Consider the following 17,981-nt stretch of genomic DNA (forward strand, 5'->3'; position numbering starts at 1 on the left):
GTAAAAGGCGAAGCAACGCCAAGGCCAGAAAAGCAATCAAGCAATCATGCACCGGACGAGCTGAGCGAGCTGGGCCGCCGTGCCGCTGTCCAGCTACAAACCTGAGCTGTCTACAGGGCACGACTGGCCTCCCGCGCGGCCGCCGTACATGTTGATGTGACTGAAGAAGCAAAATGCCAACCACGTCCAAGGGCTTGACATCTTCCGTCTGCTCAATCCCACGTCAATCTGATCCAGCTTGTGCTGCATCCTAATTTTCTTTTCTTGTCGGGCTGAGGGGAGAGATGTGACGGTGACAAGGGATAGGAGAGGAAATGCCAAGAAAGGAGACGGCAAACGAGCACCAAAGGCACGCAGGAAACATTGACTCCATCATGGCACGGCAAAGATGATGGACAGGAAAATGTCAAAACTAAATGTCAAAACTTAAGCCTCTATTCACTCTACCATACTTTACTGCACTTGCTTGCTCGCTCCAACGTACAGTACAGGATCAACTCGTCCACATTTCTCAAAAGAAAGGAAAAGGAAAGCATTATCCCACCCACGAAGCAACAGCGAACAAGCCCCGCCCAGCTACTTAGCTACGCAGCTCCCAAACGCCACAGCACAGAATACCTCTTTTGTCTTTGCGATTTCTCGCCGACATTCCGGAACAGGCTGCTCAGAAACCCTCGGCTAGAGACACCGAAAGAACAGACGAGACAGGACGCGAGATCCAGAGAGCCGTGCCGTTTGGCAGTACGCTACCGTCCTCACCCCACGTCATGTCTCACTTCGGCCAATCTTCACTGGCCGTCCGCCTTCGCCTTCTTCCTCTTCCAGCCGGTGTGAAACAGCTTGCCCATCTCAAAGCGCGGCAGCGGGTGGGCCTCGGTGTTGAGCACCATGTCCTCGAGCGGGAGAACGTCATCGGGCCCAAACAGCAGGTAAAAGTACTTGAGCGTCTCGGCGAGCCAGAAGCTCTCCATGTTGTCGCGCATGCGCGGCGGCACCGTCGTCACGTCGTCGAGCGACGTGAAGCCCTCGCCGCTGTCCTCGCCCTCTGACGAGTCCAGCAGCGTGTGCCGCACGAATGCCTCGAACATCTGCCATCCCCACTCGCGGTACATGTCGTCGCGCGTAACGCGCCACATGTAGAAGAGAGACTCGACCGTCTCGGGCCGCTGCAGATTGTGTCGGTCCGCCGGCTTGATATCGTAGTCGCTCCGCCACGACGCATCCGGGTCGTCGCTGAGGTCGGCGGTCGGCGCGGGAACAGTGTCCTTCCAGGACACGGGGTTGCGAGGCGGGTCCCAGATGTGGAAGTAGGCGATTTCGGGCGCGAGCCCCGTCGCCGTCACTTTGTACATGCCCCAGCAAGTCTTGGTAAGCTCGCGCGCGAGCTCCATGTCGTCCTCATCCTTTTGCGACCAGGTAGGCGATTGCCGCGCTTCCGCAAGAGTCTTGCCGCCTGTTACGGCCAGAGCAATGGTGCCCGGCATGAAGCAGACCAAGTGGTCCATTTTTGGAGAAAGCTCGCCAAGGAGACCGCTTGGCCTTTCGGCCAGGACGGTCAAGTTGGAAGGGTAGGAGTAAGTTAGGAGGTTTCTGCGGATGCCGCCCATCGACTCTTCCCACATTTCGTGGTAGACGGGCTCTTCCTTTCGGGTCTGCAGGTATTGCTTGATCAGGTACTCGTAGTACGAGTCCCCACGACTGCCCAGGCGAATGTTGGAACCCTGGAATCGGCCAGTGTCGGGTTGGAAGAAGATGGGAACAAGGCCATCCTCTGCACCGGCGTCATCGATGGCCTTCATAATGTTCTCAGCCTTCTCCCAATAGTGCGTCTCTCCAGTCAGCTTGGCAACATATTTCATTTCCAGCTGGAGACTGGTTGCTTCGGCCGTGGACGACGCTCCTGCATCGGCGTGAGACTTGATGCCTTTTCTGGACTTCAAGTTGACACTGGCATATGGTACGCCGGTATTAGACTCGTAAGCGCCGAGCAATCGGTCGGCAAGGTCAATGGCCTTTTCGAGATAGAGATCTTCGGCTCCAGATCCTTCGGGAATGGTAATGGGAGCGTAATGAGGGAATTCGCTTGACAGATAGTGCGCCGAGAGCAAACCTCCCAGCATGCGAATGGTCGTCTCAAAAGTGTTCACCTCGTGATCTTTGTCGTAGTCCAAAGTGAGTGAAACCCACTCGCGGGCGTGTGCCAGCTGGGTTGTCAAGTTCATGAGAATTAGCGTGTCGAGAGCGTCAACGATGATCCAGCCCATGCCCCCTGGAACCATCTGGCGGCCCTTTTTCGACTTGGGGTGGAATTCGTCATAGCCTGGACTGTGTTAATTGCAAGTCGCCCGTGGCTTATGTCGCATGGGGGATTCCTACGTACCCCAGCCGTACTTCTCGTAAGCCTCCCAACTGATCTTGAACGCATCGCGTACTCTTTCTCTCCGTTCTGACCAGTCTACTACGGCCGGTGGTTTGGATGAGAGCATGTTTGTCAACACAGTCTGTCCCGTCTTGACATCCGACCTGCTCCTGTCCGAACCGGAAAAGAGGCCCAGCCAGTACACCATGGTGAAGATGCCAAAGGCGATTATTATCCATGCCCTTTTTCTTCCAAACCATCCTCGCCTCCCCGACGCCGCATAGTTGTATGGCTTGTCCTTGTACATTGGCAGTCCCTTTCCTTTCCCCATCATGCCTCCGAGGCTATCGGACACTGACGAGCCTGCCGCGGCGGCAGCAGCATAGGCACCGCCAGTTGCGTTTCCACTCGCGCTTCCATTGCCCGCGGCACCAAAGCGCGAGCGACCTGAACTAGCCCAGACGGCATCTTCGTATGTGCGCTGGGGCTGCTCGAAGTTGGGCAAGTTGCGCGGCACGGTAAACGACATGGCGTCGGTGGTGGATTGCTGCAGCGACTGCCACTGCTCGCTTGACTCGATGGCCTTTTTGCTGCTCTCGATGGCCTGCTTGCCGCTGTCGAGAGCCTGCTGGCCCGTCTCGACTATCTGCCGCGAATACTGGGTCGCAGTGCGCGTGGCCTGCTGCTGCAGTAGGGAGAAGGCGTTCTTCGGGGCGATGGAGGGTCGGAGGTTGAACGGGTCCCGGTTTATATTCATGGACCACCGACGGGATGGCGGCGGTTACGGAGATGGTAAGCCAAGGGGCAACGAGTGACAGGAGGTCTGTTAAAATATATGCATTGAAGAAGGAAAGGGCCGCGACTGTGGTGGTGGAAATGGCCTTGGTCGGGGGTCGGCGGTGATTGGCGGAGGAAAGCAGGCATGCCAGCTGGCCCTTCTCTCCCTTGTACCGTAGCGGCTGCGCCTGTTCTCTGCATCCTCGGTTGCAGCGTGTTGTAGACAGAACAGGAGCAATTGAACGCGACGCGCCCGAGAAAGAAGTTAACCAAGGGCCAAGTTGACCAAGAAGCAATTTCAAGAGCTTAGTACCAATCAAGTTTCTGACCAGCGCGTTGGACAGGAACGGCGGCAATGATATCATGACGGATGTTGCATCGCAGCATTGGCATGGAAGCTTTCCCCCGATAAAGTGCACGACTTTAAAACATTCGTGCTCTTCGACGAAACGCAGTCCTTGAAGCAAAGTGCTATTGTTGGATGCTTTACGATCACGGCCGAGTCGTCAAACTAACCCCTGACATGAAACCCCCTGGCAAAACACTTTCTTCGGGGGTGCATTGTTGCGCATCAAGCTTGGTGTCTATTACAACTCTCAAAATACCTTCCTCATCATACTCCGGCAATGGCATTCATGACCGTCAAACCTGTTCGGCGTCCTTGGTCCACCACCCCAACATCGCTCAGAATTGCCCGACTCGAAATTCTGGTTCTCAATTATTCCGCCTCCGGAAGAAACAAGTGACACGATGACTGACGTTCGCATTTCATGCGGTCAACGTGTTTTCCGAGCGGGAAAGTTGTTTCCACAGCCTGTCTGACGCCCAGTTGGCCGGTCTAAGTCGAGAAGAGGAACTGGAGTAATGGTAATGGCAATCGTAACACTTCGTATCCACAGTAGCTGAAAGCACCCGTTGCAGCTGGGCGAAGGATATTTGGAGAATTTTGGCGTCATGAATTGGCTTTTGAACCGTGAAAGACAATCCCATTGATGACGCCGGGAAGCTTTTTTCTAGCTCCGTGATTTATGCCACAAAGGAAAACCCCGCGTTCCGTAGCCCGTCATCGTGGCGCTTCCGCCATCAATTCCACCCAACACTCATTTTTGTGTGGGCATTTATGCCTTCTTGCCGCTGGGGACGTCCGTGATGGTAAGTCCTGGAACCGCCTGTTAGAAGATGACCGGGGGTTGGTATTTGATTTGGCATAGACGTACCCGGGGGAAGCGACTGCTTCAGCTTCTCGGCCTTGTCCGAGTCCTTGAGGACGAGGGTGTAGAGGTAACGGTGGCAGCGGACCTTGAACTTGATCTGCTGGCTCTTCTTGTTCTTCTTGATCCTGGCCGCTGTGTCGTGTGTTAGCGCACTGCTCCATACATCCACTCGATGCTTCGTGGCAGGTCCATCGGCTCCTCTGATATCGAATTGGGCGCAGCAGCCGATTTCCATTCATGCGGGACATCCGAGCGCTCTCCAGAAGTCAATCTCTTGTCCCACCACCGGACAGTATCCGACCTCGTTTCTTTCCCCAATCCTGCTCCAACGATGTCTTTCACGGGTATTGCACCCAAAGCTGCGCCCATTCCAACCCAGTTTGCCAGGTGTTGCCGACGCGATCTAGACTCGAGGTCGGTTGGAGAGTGAAAACGTACAGGAAGCGTCCTTGCGGCGGCAGATCTCGATGAACTGCTTGATGTCGGAGACCTCAGAAGGCATGGTGGGCGGATTGGTGATTAGGGACGGAACGGTGATGTCGGGTTGAGATGTTGTCGTCGTCACGGATTGCTCCAATATTTTCGGTGCGTGGTGTTGCCCGGCGATTGCCTCGCTTAGCACGTCCGAGCGTCACGTCTGTCGACCTCGACCGGGAAGAGGCAGTCACGTGCGAGATCTCGACGTCCCCATGAATCTGAATTCTTTGTCTCTGAAGCTCAAGACTGTCAATCTATGAATTTTAAAGATGGTGTATGATGGATTGTGGTTCATTTGCAGGTTTGATCCATCAAATCCCTGTCTTTACTATTTGACCCCTCTGTTCCATGTCCAAGTTCACGGGTACACTGGTTTTCGGTAGCGACAAGCTTGTCAAGTCTTGGAAAGTCGATTTAATATCTAGTAAATGTCGTAACCTACAGGACTTGGAGCTGGAAAACATGTTGGATCTCCACATCAGAATTCAAGATAATGTTGGACAAGTGTATTGAAATGTCCCGCTGTAGAAGAGCTGAGAGAATGACGATTGTGCGCAGACATCCAGTTCTTCTTCACTTTGGCAGAGTTTTGACCCCACTGATGGAAGACCGCGGATTTTTCTCAGTGCCAAAGACGCAACCCTTTCGAGGAGAGCCCCGCCGGAACCTTAAAGAGCCAGCAGTCCTGCAAGCGCGAAACTGAGGCCGACTCCAGCATAACTGCCCGGACAAATCGGCATTGCAGCAGCAGTGGGAGAAGGAGAAGCACCAGTAGCCCCTGGAGTTGTAGGAGTACCTGGAGTGGTTGCGTTTCCGGTGGGTGCTGCGCCGGTAGGTGCAGCTGATGACGGGGGAGCCGTGGAGGTCGGGACCGAGGAGGTGGAGGATGGACAAGTAGCAGTCGTGGGAAGATCATTTACACCTCGAGGTCTGCAAAGTCGATTGGCGAAGTCGATGACATCTACAAGGGTCAAGTCAGTATGGAGTGGTTTCCTTCTTAAGCGTCTGGGACTTACTAGTCTGATCGTCCAGATTGCATCTTTGCGAAACACAACATGCAAGTCCGGCTATCAATGGCTTGTTGCCGCAAATGCAAGCAACATCGAGCGTCTGACAACCACCAAAGTCGTTTCCCACGCAAGATTGCTGGAATATGTTAGCGACGCAGTGAAGATCGAGACGAATTCCTCAAAAACAAAACAAGGATAACTCAGGTCCCGAAGACATTGAAAGTTGTACGGGAAATCTCGAAAACCGCATCAGGTCTTCACTTACAGCGCACACAGGTAAGAGCTGAGTTTGTGCTGCGGCTACACTTATATATCCAAACACCAGGATCGCCACTGAGAGAAGCATGTTGATGACTTGGTTGTACCGTTATAACAACGAGTTTGTGGACGCGCGCTGGCTGAGTTCTTGGGGTACCACGACGGCTAGACAACAGATTGAAAAACTCCTTGGCCCTGTACAACTCAGCCTTCACCGCGGGGGAGACGCCATACTAATATATGCGTTAGAGAGCTTCTGACCTTGTGCGCTTAAACAAAACAAGCATCGTAGCTACAGGGGGCCTTGCTCGTGTACCAGATGATTATTGGAGCAATACCTTTGAAGCATGCCCCCTGTCCAGCTCATTGGTTGGTTGAGATGCCTGAGGCCGAACACCGATGACAACAATCGCAAACCGGTCGGAAGCAGATCGTCCAAATGCCGTGGGGTGTGCTTCAAAAAAGAAGAGAACACGCTCGGTCGGCAGTGCGGGGTTTCGATCATAGGGGAATGCCTGTGTTTGCATCCCGCTCTTCCTCCAAGTCCGACGTCAGGCACGTGTGTTTAAGCTCTCGTCAACCCGGCCGGGACATCCGCTTCTCCCGCCCAAGCCTTGCTTTCTCGTACCGGCTTTGCCAAGGGTCTTTGGCGTCTGCGCTCATTCGCGCACGTAGCGCGCGTCGTCTTCTTCTTTGTCATCTTGTAGATGTGTCTTTTGCCCTTGCCCAATTACCAAGCACGCCTTCCGGATAGCTGGTTGTCGAGTGTCCGAGCACAACGCTCATCCAGTAGATAAGAACTCGCGTCCAAGCCTGGAGGATCCGAATGAAACACAGGTGGAATGCCATGAACGACTGGGATCAGGCGGGGAAAACTAGATGTGACTTCAGAAATCATCGATTGTGAACCGTGGGTTATCAGTCTTCGAAGAGCTCAAGTCTTGACCAACGCGAATGTCGAATGACAACAGCGCTAGTCATGATCAACGCAAACTTCCGCGCTGCTGTGAATTCGATGCGAGGGAAGATGGCAAAGCCACTGAACTGAATCTTCGGTCTCGTTTTTGGAGTGGACAAATCAAGGAGTTTTCAAAGTTGCGGATCAAGTGGCCCTGACTCCGACCCCGACGCTGCGTGTTTGGAACAATTCTACAAGTCCGCTACCAGCGCACTCTTCGAGCACCCATTCGAAATTAAGGCCGTAGAAAGTTCTCCACTTTTTTGTTCGCCCAGGCAAGATGCCAGCAAAGTCACCTCTTGCTTTGCGTGCTTGTGTGGCTATATCTTCGCCAGCGACCCCGCCGTCCCATCGTTCTTTGAGGTGTGACATGGGGGCCTCTCGATACTTTGACGTTTTGTTTAGGATGTGGAGGAGATGGGCACGCGCAGCGGTGAGTAGTTTCAAGTAAGGGCCCATGGAGGGAACCGAAAAACTGTAAGAGCTGTCCTTGGCCTTGACCTTGAGTTGCGTCATAACCCCTCCGCCACTTCCACCCCCAGCAGCATACGTGCCAGAGCCGCCAACAGCTTCCACAGAGCCAGACGCTGCTTTGCTGCTAGATTCGATGACGGACATGGAGGCGTTCAGAACTGCTGGGTCTGGTCGAGAGAACAGGCCTGCCTGGACAGCAGTATTCGCCGAGGTGAGAAGGCCAGCGTTCAACAAAGCCGCAGCCTCCTGTTTGCTCAACAGAGCGGCAGAGATGGCGAGCGACGTTGGATGTTCATGGAGCAAAGCGATATACTTTTCCTTGAGCTCGTCGTCCAAGTCTGGATGGTTGCGCACTATGCGCTCCCAATCCGACATTAGGACCAAACCTTCGCCAACAGCGGCACCACCAGACCCAAGCCCAGGAACAAGCACCCTGCGTATGACAGCCTTTCGCACCAACTCGGCGATCTCCCGCTCGGTGACGGTGGGCGATCTGCTGAGGGCGTGGACGTGCGCGACCGAAGCGACAGGCGGCAAACGGATGCGGAAGTTCAATACTTCAGCGGTGCGCTGGCCGTTCATGCCCGATGCGCGCTCTGGCACGGCAGAGAACATTCTGCTTTGAATGTTTTTCACGAACTGAGGGACATCGCGCAGCTCTAGGTCTATGGCCAAAGAAGCGGCCATGCCTGTGTCATCCAACGGCTCATCCAAGGCGTCATCATCGGCTGCGGCGCTGGTCTTGCGGCGGGGCGTGTCCTTGGTGGGCTTGGACAATGGAGAAGCGTTGTTTCGGCGGAATAGAGAATGCTTCTTTCGTTGGGCGGGCTTGGCCACGCGGGACGATTTGGCAGGCGTAGTCTGAAAAGAGGACATGGCGATGTCGAAAGAGGTGAAGGGGAGGAATGGAGACGGTTGTTGCCACAGCAGTGCAGTACATGCGGTGCAGGTCGACGAAAGGGCCTGACTCAGCTGTGGCTGGGGCACGCGCGGGCCCATTCACATGCGCCTGGCGTCAGTGGACCGAACCTGGCACAGCCCAGCAACGACATCATCACCACTGCAGCTTCCGGTTCGCTGTGGCTTCCTCGTTTTCCCTGCCGTGCCTTGCACCTTTCGTACAATCCTGCGCCCCGTTCCCCTCATTCCTCGCTCAACAACACCCTTCGACTTTGTCTGTAATCATTCCCACACCTTTGCCTTCATGGCCGACACCATGTCCAAATCCTACGCCGAGGCGGCCGAGAAGCCTGCTGCCTTGCACATCCCATCGGTTCCGCCCACCAACGGCAAAAAGATCGCCTCCAAGAACTCCAAATCCAACCTGACGGCCCCACCAAAGCATGGTGCGCCCAATCCCGAGAAATCGTATGCCGACGCTGCTGTCGAGCCTCCGACTACGAACCAGCCCAATGGCACAAGCACCAATGGAACAGCAAACGCCAAGGGGCAAGACGGATTGCGCAAGAGAAAGGGCTCCGTCGGCAAGCCCAAAGGCGGACAATCGGAAAGCTGGTGGACCCCGAACGGCAAGAAGAAAGACCCGCCTGCCAATAAGGAAAAGGCTGCGCCCAAAGAACACGCCGTTGTCTATGACAAGCTCGAGGGACCCGACGGCCAGCGCTTGATGAGTGTAAAGCCCGACGACAATTTTGAAGAGTCCCTCAGACAAGACAAGAAGGAACAGAAGCCCGAGTGGGAGAAATCCGAGCTCACCAGTGGTAGAAGAGCGGGCGCTGGATGGGATTCGAGCGGGTCAGTTACCCTTGCCTTCGCCATGGCGGAAAAGTTGACATCCACAGAATCCGATGGGCTCCCCTGAATGTTCCCCTGAAACGCCGCCTGCAAACACTCATGGTTCTCTTTCACACCTTGACCATCGTTTGCTTCCTTGCTCTGTACTTCCTCATGTGCTCCATCCCCTTCCTATGGCCCATCATCTTCCCTTACACCATCTACGTTCTCTTCTCCAACGCGGGCACATCCGGGAACCTACGACACCGCTCAAACTGGTTCCGCCGGAGCCCAATCTGGTCTCTCTATGCCTCGTACTTTCCTGCGCGGCTGCACCGCACCACCGAGCTGCCACCCACACGCAAGTACATCTTTGGCTATCATCCGCACGGTATCCTGTCACATGGAGCCTTTGCAGCTTTTGCTACCGAAGCCCTTGGCTTTTCGCAACTGTTCCCTGGCATCACCAACTCCCTGCTGACTCTCGATTCCAACTTCCGTATCCCCATCCATCGCGATTACCTCCTGCGCCTCGGTCTGGCATCAGTTTCACGCGAGTCGTGTGAAAACCTCCTCTCCAAAGGTGGTCCCAACGGCGAAGGCATGGGTCGCGCCATCACAATCGTCATTGGCGGTGCGCGCGAATCTCTTGACGCCGCTCCGGGCCAACTCCGTCTCGTTCTCTCCCGGCGCAAAGGCTTCGTCAAGATGGCGATTCGCACAGGTGCCGACCTTGTCCCTGTCCTTTGCTTTGGAGAAAACGAGCTCTATGAACAGCTGGACCCTCAGCACCATCCGCGCGTCCACAAGATCCAACTCCTCGTCAAGAAGTTCATGGGATTCACCGTGCCACTCTTCCACGCCCGCGGCGTTTTCAACTACGATGTGGGCATGATGCCTTACCGTCGGCCGCTCAACGTTGTGGTCGGCCGCCCGGTCAAGGTGGAGCAGCAAACGACACCAGACCCGGCGTACGTGGACGAGATGCATGCGCAGTACGTGCGCGAGCTGAGGCGCCTGTGGGACGACTGGAAGGACACGTTTGCCAAGGAACGTACGGGCGAGCTGGAGATTGTCGAGTAGCGAGGTGGATCAGCAAGTTATGATCTTTTCACTGAAGCCTGGAAGCACTGTCTGAACATTTTCTTTTCCTGTTCCACCGGCTTTTCTCTTACTGTTTTAGGTTGAGCATGGAGTAGCGCTGCGGAGCCGGCATCATTGACGCAGCGAGGAACCGAGCGAGCAAAGAAACGCAAAAACTAGTAGCAACAACTACGACGTCATGAATACCTTGGGTTGTCTTTCTCTGCAACGCGTTGGCCAGACGGGAGAGACGATTTGAAAGAAGGACGGGCGGCGAATACGGTGCGTGACGGCTGGATAGAATTGGGACTATAGCTTTTTAGAGGACAACAAGCGAAATAGATGGACATGTTACCTCATGGCACTCTGCAAGTGTCCGCACTGAAAGCGGGTGCTCCGTACTTGGCCCGGCATTGTTTGAGGCGTGATGGAGATGTCTCAAGCCCTCGCGCGACAGCAGAGATGCCCATGACGAGCGAGCAAGTGCCCACGCACTGGCAGTCTGTCTCCCTGGTTTACGCGGCACGCGATTGTCTGCTACCCTTGACAATTCTTTTTTTTTTCTCTTTTTTTTTTTTTTTTTTTGCAAAAGTGCCTGGGTGGTGCTGGTGCTCCCGCCTGGAAAACGACCACGCGCTCAGTCCATCAATTATCGCAATAATGGGAAGAAATCAGGCCATGCCAAGATGTCAATTTGAAAAGGTGGAGGGAGTCGAAGTCGAACCTCTTGGAAACCTTGCACCTCTGTTCCCGTGGACCAGTAGTGGAGTGCACCGCAGTTGGTCGGGCCCGCTAACGTCATTGGTCGGAGGGGGGGGGGTTCCAGGAGGTCGAGGAAGAGGTTGGAGTTTTCGACTTGTATGGCGAAAGAGAACAGGTCACGCAGGTAATGTAGAGGCTTGCGGATGGGCGGAATGTACACATGGCATGGTTTTGATGTAAATCTCTTGTTGGAACAGCCGAGTGGTTGGTAGGACGCTGACACGTGCATGTGGTGGGATGTTAGGTACATAGTCGGGCGGCACACCTTGATCCAACCACCTCGTGGTCGTTGAGTTACGTGATGTCAAACCCCAAACCGAACCAACAACCAAGCCAAGCTCCTTTCCCCAACTCACCGCAGACAGCAAGACGTCCCACGTGTTGTTCTGTCGTGCCTTGTCATTTCACTTATTTTTCTTCTTCTTTCTGTGCGGCTGCCTTGGTAACTATCAGCCCTTCGTTCTCCACGTCTCCCTGCCTGTCATCGTCGTGTCCATGCGCCGTCCGTTTCTTTTCTCCTCCTCTTGTTTGTCATTTGGCCTGATTACAATGCAAATTGTACGGATGCTGTACTGTGCTGTACATACGGGAGAGCGAGTAGGTACAGACAGACCGAGTGTAGAAAGAAAAGGAAAGCGAGAAAAAAGTTGAACCACCTGAGCGTCCATTGGTCCCGTGTTGCAGTCGGTAGAAACTCAAACAGACCAACATGTACATGGCAAAATGTAAACGTGCTCAGATCCAGCAAGCAACGTCCATCGATGATGAGGACACATGGGAAATAAAGGGCGCGTCGAGCAGCTTGTGGGGGATTGACGCTCCGCAGTGCTCATGCTTCCAATGTCACCACGAAATTAGGCGGCGGTGGCAAAAGAAATCAATGGAGGCTCTTTTTCTCTCAACATTGAAGACTCCCTGTCCTTTTCTGCCCTGCCCCATCCCATCCCGTCCAGCCAGCCAGCCAGCCCCAGCCCCTGCGCCTGTGCCGCCACCCGAGCAACGAATAAGTTTACGCATCTTCCGCAGATGCGTCAAGGGTATCCTCAGATTGAACCTTTTCTACTTTCCCTACAATCCCAAGGAGTCGCACTGATCAGTCATCATTCTCGTAGTCGGGGTTGGACGGCTTAAGGCCATCCTTACGGATGGGGATCTTGATTCCTTGACTCGCAAAACATTTGCTGAGCGGGGTGCTTTCTATGACCCCCGGGAACTTTTTGGCGCTGTAGACTTGGAACGAGTCGCTAAAGACTGAAGCCAGGACTGGCGCTTTGCCCTGGTTGAGGCCGTTGCCGCCGATGGATCCCACGTTGACAAAGTTCATCTTCAGCCTGCACTGAAATTAGCAGGGGAACTTCCCATCTGTAATCAATTACGACTTACCGAAACATGCCTTCGGTACGGACAGAAAGATCTTGAAGAACAAACCAGAAACCCTGGTGGCCACTGGGATCAAGCAAGCGGAAGGCGTTCACACTAAGACTGCCAATCAGGTTGCGCGTGAACATGCCGGTTGCCGAATTGTTCGTTGCGGGTGGCATTGGGACCACGGGCAAGTTCGGCGCCTGCACAGAATAGCCAGGCTGTGGCGGATACTGAGAATACTGCATCTGAGATGCGACTGGGGTAGGAGGAGCGTAGCCTTGGGGATAGCCAGCCGGCATTTGGGGAGCCATGCCTGGAGGCATGTGCGCCACGGGCGCCATGTACCCCGAAGGTCCTGGCGCATGGTATGAGCCAGGGCGTTGCGGCATGGACATGGCGTAAGGTCCTGGGTCTTGCCAACCTCGCTCGATTGGTGGAGGGTACGACGTGAGAGTGCTTGTGGAAATGGAAATTGTCGGTGCACCAGAAGATGCGCGGACCAGGTTGACTTCTTGACGACCATCATGCGACCACAAGTCTACGGTCAAGACGAAGAATGTGGATTCGACCTCACTGGAAGAGGTAAGAATGGAAACTGGCGGCACACAGTCATGAACGGAACTTACTCAAAGGGCACTTCTTGCCCAGACAAGTCTCTGACTATCAAACGAATACAAGGCGGTGGCGTAATAGGTCGGCGGTCCTGGAATAGACGTTAGAGTCGTGTTGCACGGCCTTGGAGGCATTGAGACGTACCTTGTCGCCAAAGCCACACATTCGCGCGCGTATGGGCTGCTGCTCAACTCGTAGCTCGAATTTCCTGCCGCCCGACTCGCCGATATATGGTGCAAGAGAGGCCTCGCTGGGAGGAGGCGCGTAATGATGTTGGGCGTGCTGAGTAACTGGCATGCTGTACATGGTGTGGCTGCTGGCCGTGTTTGAGGAGGACGCGCTGAGGGGACTTGTGTGCTCGTTCATGGGCATGTTCGGAGGAGGAGGATAGGCACCGGTGGAAGGTCCGGGACCTATTGGGTAGGGGTGCTCTCTTCGCGGTTGCATGCTGATATTTATGCAGAGATTGGGCAAGTCTCAAGGGCGGCTGAAAATCGTTGGGGCGCAAGAAGCACAGAACAAAGGCGGCAGCTTCTTTGGAACGGCAGCTACAGCTGGACGTGAATGGCGTGGACTGGACAAATGAACGGAAGCGAGGAGCGATCAAGAGAGGTGGGAGCGAAGGCGCGCGCGGGCGCGGAAGGAGAAGAGCAGAGCAGGGATCTGTGGCACTGCACTCACTGCGCGCACGAGCGGCGAGGCGAGGCGAGGCGGAGCGATGGTCGAGGTTCGGGAGCTGAAGCGCAAGGCAGGCTGAGAAGGAGGGACGGGAGGCTCAAAGTGCGGGCGGCGAGGGCGGTTACTCGGTGGGATTTTGGACGAGTCCCATGGCAGAGGGAGGGCGACCGTGTGAAGAAGAGGCGGGCGTGGGTAGAGGGAGACGAGAGCCAGCTGTGTGGTTGGGCAGATGGGCAGTATGCACCGACGTTGCACGACCGTTGGTGGTGGGAGGACGTCGATCGGTTCAACGGCGCGTCGAGGGCGAGAGGGAGGGCGGGAGGGAGGGACGGGTGACGGATGAGGACGAGGACGAAGACGTGGGCGAGGACGAGGACGAGAGCCAGCGGTAGAGAGAAACGGAGCGGAGGTTGAGGTGAGGCAAGGCAGGTACTTGGTGGTTTGGTTTGGTGCCAGGTGCCAGCCCAGTGCCAGTGCCAGTGCCAGAGCCAGAGCCAGGCCAGGGAGCGGGCGTGGGGACGGGAGAGCGAGTCAAGGGAGACCGCTTCGAGACTGACTGACTGCAAAAGCGCTTTCGTCCGGCCAGGCTCGCCGCTTTCTTTTTGCGGCGCCCTTGGGCCATCCCTTGGTGTCGTCCCAGTCTTTCTTCGCGCTACCTGTCACATTGCTTCGGCCTGGCGTCTGTGGTCTGTCCTGAAGGCGTCCACCCCGCCGCGGGCCGCACACGCGAGTCGGAGCTTAGGTTAGCTTTGCAACTGAAGCCATTATGATTTCCTGTCTTCAATTTGCAGATGGATGCTCCCGGGATCATCTGCTGTGGATTCCAACTGATGAAGGGAGCTGGGCCCCACCAGGTGTTTGTTTTTTTCCACTTTTCCTTTCCATTTCTCATTTTTTTGTCCCCCCCCTCCTTCCCCTCCAAGGCTGCCCACTCTCCACCCAGCTCCCCGACTCCTGGAAGCACGACAAGGCCGCCATTCGCCGCCACATGCAGTTCCAAATCCACGTCAGCGTATCCCGCCCCGGCTCCGTCCTGTCGGTGACGAGCTGCAGCCACCGTGTGCCCGCCCCTCCCTCCCATCGCTGCCGTCCCTCAGCTGTCAACCTCACCCAGTGCTGCAACAAGAGTCTCGTCATGCACATTTCATTGATTTTCCATCTACAATTCTCTTGCACGCTTGAATCTAGAGCCAAAGAACCAATGTTTGGGAAGTCGTCGCCGCCGCCGCCACTGTATCCAGCATGCCCAACCTTGACCACTCCGCTCCGAATGCTCCTCGTCAGCAAACACCCCTCAAAACCCCCCCCATATCCTCTGCAGAGAGGAAATAAGAAAAGTGCCTCATGCAGCAGTTGCCACGTTCGGAGCTACCCCCTCTCCCACTCCATGTGGTCCCTGTCGCAGCCTTCAACCAAAGTGAAACAGCGTCTGCTTCTTGTTTCGGTTACCCTTCTTCTTGGATCCGGGGAACGTTGCCTCGTCGCCCGCCGCACCCGCACCTGCTGCCTCGCTGCTAGACCCACCTGCGCCCCAAGCGTTGACCGAAGGCGCCGGTCCATTGATGCTGCGGACTGCCCTGCCATTGTACCCAGGCGTAAAGACGTTGGCCGTCGGCTTCTTCGCTGCCGGTAGCGCCGGGAATGCGTCCTCCGTCTTCTTTGCGAGGTTGGTCCCAGATGATGCCCGTGACGCCATTGGCGAGGGCCTGCCCGATGATGCCGCCGACGCTCCCCCCCAGCCGCTCGATGACCCTTGGCCGGTCCGACTCGACGACGCCGCACCGTTGCTTGAGAGCGGCGGAAACAGGTTCGGGCTCGGCGTGTTCTTGGGACTGGGTCCTTGGCCTGCGGATCCCCAGCTGCCCTTTTGGCTGACGGCTGACCGCGACGATTGCGCCGTCGAGCTCTTGAGCTTCAGGACCCTCGACCCTCCCGCCCCGGCGGCCGAAGCCGCGCTCCCGCTCCCGCTCGCGCTAGGCAGGGATGGGTAATCTTCGTTGATCGCCTTCCAGTCGTTCCAAGCCTTGAGCAGTCCGTCCCGCTTGCCGGGAATCTCGAAAATCTCTGCCAGTTCCTTGACCAGCTTGCCCAATTCCGCCGAGCTCGTGTCGAACAGAGCAAAGAACCCTTCGACCAGCTGCGCCGCCGTCATCGACCCATTCTTGTAGAGCGACACCTTGTTGCGAAATTCAGCCACCTTGGTCTGATCATTGCGAAGCATGCTTGACGCCCTTTCCGTGACGGCATTGTGTCTAAGCCTGCGAGCCTGCTCCTGGGGCGTTTCTGTTGCTGGCGATGCCGTCCTGGCCGGCTCTGCGCCGTCGCGAATGGACAAGGACGACAAGGATGGAAATGCGTCTTCTGCGACGGGTCGAGGTGCCGTCACAGTGGGTGGCTCCTGGGCTCTAGGCGGCGCCCTAGCTGCAAACGCGTCGGCGGGCGTCGACGTGAGTTGGCCGCCAAAAGTCCTCGACGTGACTGATTGCGCGCTCTGGATCGCCATTTGCCGCTGGTACGCCAGCTCGTCCCGGCGGAGTGGTTGTGCAGAAGACTGGGGTAGAGGCTCAGCGTTTGGATCACGTCCCCGGCCCCGACCGCGACCCTGTCTGCCACCTCGATCCTCGTGAGGTGCGCGAAGGTTGAATCCAGACATGTCGACTCTGCGAGCGTCCCTTCGGGCATCTTTGGACAAGCCATTGGGATGCGACTCCAGCTGGTGAGCCTTGAGATCCATTTCCGATTCGAACACAACGAACTTCTTCTCGAGACACTCAGAGTCCGGGCACATGAAATGATCCTTCTTGAAATGAAGCTCGAGGGCGTCGTAGTTGACGTAGTATTGCGGTTGGCGTCCTCCGTTCCGTCGATCGCAGATGTGACACCTCTCGTGCTTGTCGCGACAGTGCATGTACAGCTCGTCGTCGCCATAGAATCGCTGTCTGCAGAAACCGCACTCTGGATGTCCTTTGAAGCCGCTCTGGTCAACGGCGCCAGGATTGTCGTCCCCAAACTTTTCGTGTTTGCGCAATTCACTGACGGTGAAGAGCTCGTGCTCGTGGGTAAACACTTTTTTGTTCCGGGTGCAGAGGTCACACATGACCTTGTGGTGCACGCTTTTCACATGGCGATGAAGGTCAGGCCACCCCAAACATGCGACATCACAGGATTCGTCGGGACAGTTGTATCGCAGCAAAAGGACCGTGTCTTCGCAGATGTCGGTGCTCTCGTACTTGATGCCCAGGTTGCTATCGGTGCTTGTAAGCTCACTGGTAGCAAAATCTTCGAACCGTTTGTTTGCATCATCCGTGAAGATGACAAAGTCAGAAGGTGTCTAGGTAGTTGTTAGTACCATCTATCAAACCAACAAGCTGGAAACTAACACGACAGTGAGCGCAAGCTTTGTTCTTGTAGAGAGCCCTCAATCTCAGCGAGCAAATATGACAAGTTCGGTGGTTACAAGGCGCGATGGACTGATGGACGACTGGCGATGCGCAAATGAAGCAGATTTCGGCCTCCGGGTCTTCTTCTCCGTCTTGTGCTGGTGTCTTGCCCTTTTTGCCGAAGGCTTCCTGTGAAGTGGCCGGCTGCGTCAACTGGGAGCCGAAATGACCGCGATTCGCATTTGGGCTGGAAGTGTTTGCAGGCTCTTCAGCCGTAGCAGTCCGCGTGTTGTCTGAACGAGCTCCATTATTGCCACGGCCACGCCCTCCACGACGGCCTCCTCGGCCTCGGCTGCCCTCGCCTGCAGCCGGAGCCGGATCCTCTGCGCTTCTATCGACGCCTTGGGCCCGTCCCCTGCCCCTTCCCCTGCGTCCAGGATTTGTCGAGTCGACGTTTGTAGTGGCAGAGGTTTCTACGGTGGCGGACATGTTGCGAGATGTTCCCAAAGGCGACACAAGGGACGATTGGGCGGCAAGCAGGGGTTCAAGTTGAAAACGCGTTTGCGGCAAAGGTGGGCGGATTTCGAGCCAAAGAAACGGGCGTGCAGTTCAGCCAGGACCCGATTTTCGAAGAGAGCGAGGAGGAAGTCAAGCTGCGGGTGTTTGGCGAGAGAAGGGGTGGGTGGGCGAAGACTGGAGTCCAACAAAGGTGGTAAGGTGAGGATGGCGGAGGAGAGCGGCGGAGCTCGAAATTGTCTTTCGCGACGGCGGTGATGACGCGGGGCAAACGATCATCGCCAACAGTCTTGGCGCGGCCTTATTGCATGCCCTCTCCCTCCC

At 55.9% G+C, this 17,981-nt stretch overlaps 7 protein-coding genes across 7 annotated transcripts; 1 reads left to right on the plus strand and 6 right to left on the minus strand.

Annotated features, from left to right (window-relative positions):
• Nucleotides 1-788: 788 nt before the first annotated feature.
• J3D65DRAFT_644283 (glycoside hydrolase) lies at nucleotides 789-3,116 on the minus strand (the record flags this gene model as incomplete). The annotated part of the gene is made up of 2 exons (XM_066802144.1): nucleotides 789-2,320; nucleotides 2,381-3,116. 2 exons carry the CDS (start codon nucleotides 3,114-3,116, stop codon nucleotides 789-791), a joined length of 2,268 nt encoding a protein of 755 aa, XP_066658852.1.
• A 1,138-nt stretch (nucleotides 3,117-4,254) lies between these two features.
• On the minus strand, nucleotides 4,255-4,852 carry J3D65DRAFT_664923 (60S ribosomal protein eL38; the record flags this gene model as incomplete). The annotated part of the gene is made up of 3 exons (XM_066802799.1): nucleotides 4,255-4,295; nucleotides 4,354-4,482; nucleotides 4,789-4,852. 3 exons carry the CDS (start codon nucleotides 4,850-4,852, stop codon nucleotides 4,255-4,257), a joined length of 234 nt encoding a protein of 77 aa, XP_066658853.1.
• Nucleotides 4,853-5,400: 548 nt separating this feature from the next.
• Nucleotides 5,401-6,358, minus strand: J3D65DRAFT_220608 (uncharacterized protein). The gene is made up of 3 exons (XM_066794583.1): nucleotides 6,103-6,358; nucleotides 5,844-5,973; nucleotides 5,401-5,788 (listed from the first exon to the last, which is right to left on the minus strand). The coding sequence occupies exons 1-3, from the start codon at nucleotides 6,181-6,183 to the stop codon at nucleotides 5,496-5,498; spliced, it is 504 nt and encodes a 167-aa protein (XP_066658854.1). The 5' UTR covers nucleotides 6,184-6,358; the 3' UTR covers nucleotides 5,401-5,495.
• A 551-nt stretch (nucleotides 6,359-6,909) lies between these two features.
• On the minus strand, nucleotides 6,910-8,442 carry J3D65DRAFT_220617 (serine-threonine protein kinase 19-domain-containing protein). Its single transcript, XM_066794584.1, has one exon. The coding sequence runs from the start codon at nucleotides 8,401-8,403 to the stop codon at nucleotides 7,198-7,200; it is 1,206 nt and encodes a 401-aa protein (XP_066658855.1). The 5' UTR covers nucleotides 8,404-8,442; the 3' UTR covers nucleotides 6,910-7,197.
• A 129-nt stretch (nucleotides 8,443-8,571) lies between these two features.
• On the plus strand, nucleotides 8,572-10,704 carry J3D65DRAFT_614233 (diacylglycerol O-acyltransferase 2). Its single transcript, XM_066799185.1, has 2 exons — nucleotides 8,572-9,282; nucleotides 9,330-10,704. The coding sequence occupies exons 1-2, from the start codon at nucleotides 8,732-8,734 to the stop codon at nucleotides 10,342-10,344; spliced, it is 1,566 nt and encodes a 521-aa protein (XP_066658856.1). The 5' UTR covers nucleotides 8,572-8,731; the 3' UTR covers nucleotides 10,345-10,704.
• Nucleotides 10,705-12,199: 1,495 nt separating this feature from the next.
• On the minus strand, nucleotides 12,200-13,455 carry J3D65DRAFT_600302 (developmental regulator VelB; the record flags this gene model as incomplete). Its single annotated transcript, XM_066797961.1, has 4 exons — nucleotides 12,200-12,437; nucleotides 12,490-13,044; nucleotides 13,098-13,174; nucleotides 13,228-13,455. The coding sequence occupies 4 exons, from the start codon at nucleotides 13,453-13,455 to the stop codon at nucleotides 12,200-12,202; spliced, it is 1,098 nt and encodes a 365-aa protein (XP_066658857.1).
• A 1,433-nt stretch (nucleotides 13,456-14,888) lies between these two features.
• Nucleotides 14,889-17,874, minus strand: J3D65DRAFT_674402 (zinc finger protein). Its single transcript, XM_066803548.1, has 2 exons — nucleotides 17,142-17,874; nucleotides 14,889-17,092 (listed from the first exon to the last, which is right to left on the minus strand). Exons 1-2 carry the CDS (start codon nucleotides 17,628-17,630, stop codon nucleotides 15,170-15,172), a joined length of 2,412 nt encoding a protein of 803 aa, XP_066658858.1. The 5' UTR covers nucleotides 17,631-17,874; the 3' UTR covers nucleotides 14,889-15,169.
• Nucleotides 17,875-17,981: the final 107 nt, after the last annotated feature.

This window comes from Phyllosticta citribraziliensis, assembly GCF_038025025.1.
Source record: "Phyllosticta citribraziliensis strain CPC 17464 chromosome Unknown J3D65scaffold_2, whole genome shotgun sequence".
Taxonomy (NCBI): domain Eukaryota; kingdom Fungi; phylum Ascomycota; class Dothideomycetes; order Botryosphaeriales; family Phyllostictaceae; genus Phyllosticta; species Phyllosticta citribraziliensis.

What these genes read in the sequence shown, in the direction of transcription:
- J3D65DRAFT_220608 (XM_066794583.1), bottom strand. Translation starts at nt 6,183, where the DNA reads ATGCTTCTCTCAGTGGCGATCCTGGTGTTTGGATATATAAGTGTAGCC. An exon ending in AGCTCTTACCTGTGTGCGCT is followed by an intron (nt 5,974 to 6,102) that starts GTAAGTGAAGAC and finishes AACATATTCCAG; the next exon opens with CAATCTTGCGTGGGAAACGA. An exon ending in CAATCTGGACGATCAGACTA is followed by an intron (nt 5,789 to 5,843) that starts GTAAGTCCCAGA and finishes TGACCCTTGTAG; the next exon opens with ATGTCATCGACTTCGCCAAT.
- J3D65DRAFT_220617 (XM_066794584.1), bottom strand. Translation starts at nt 8,403, where the DNA reads ATGTCCTCTTTTCAGACTACGCCTGCCAAATCGTCCCGCGTGGCCAAG.
- J3D65DRAFT_614233 (XM_066799185.1), top strand. Translation starts at nt 8,732, where the DNA reads ATGGCCGACACCATGTCCAAATCCTACGCCGAGGCGGCCGAGAAGCCT. An exon ending in GCTGGATGGGATTCGAGCGG is followed by an intron (nt 9,283 to 9,329) that starts GTCAGTTACCCT and finishes TGACATCCACAG; the next exon opens with AATCCGATGGGCTCCCCTGA.
- J3D65DRAFT_674402 (XM_066803548.1), bottom strand. Translation starts at nt 17,630, where the DNA reads ATGTCCGCCACCGTAGAAACCTCTGCCACTACAAACGTCGACTCGACA. An exon ending in AAGCTTGCGCTCACTGTCGT is followed by an intron (nt 17,093 to 17,141) that starts GTTAGTTTCCAG and finishes ACAACTACCTAG; the next exon opens with ACACCTTCTGACTTTGTCAT.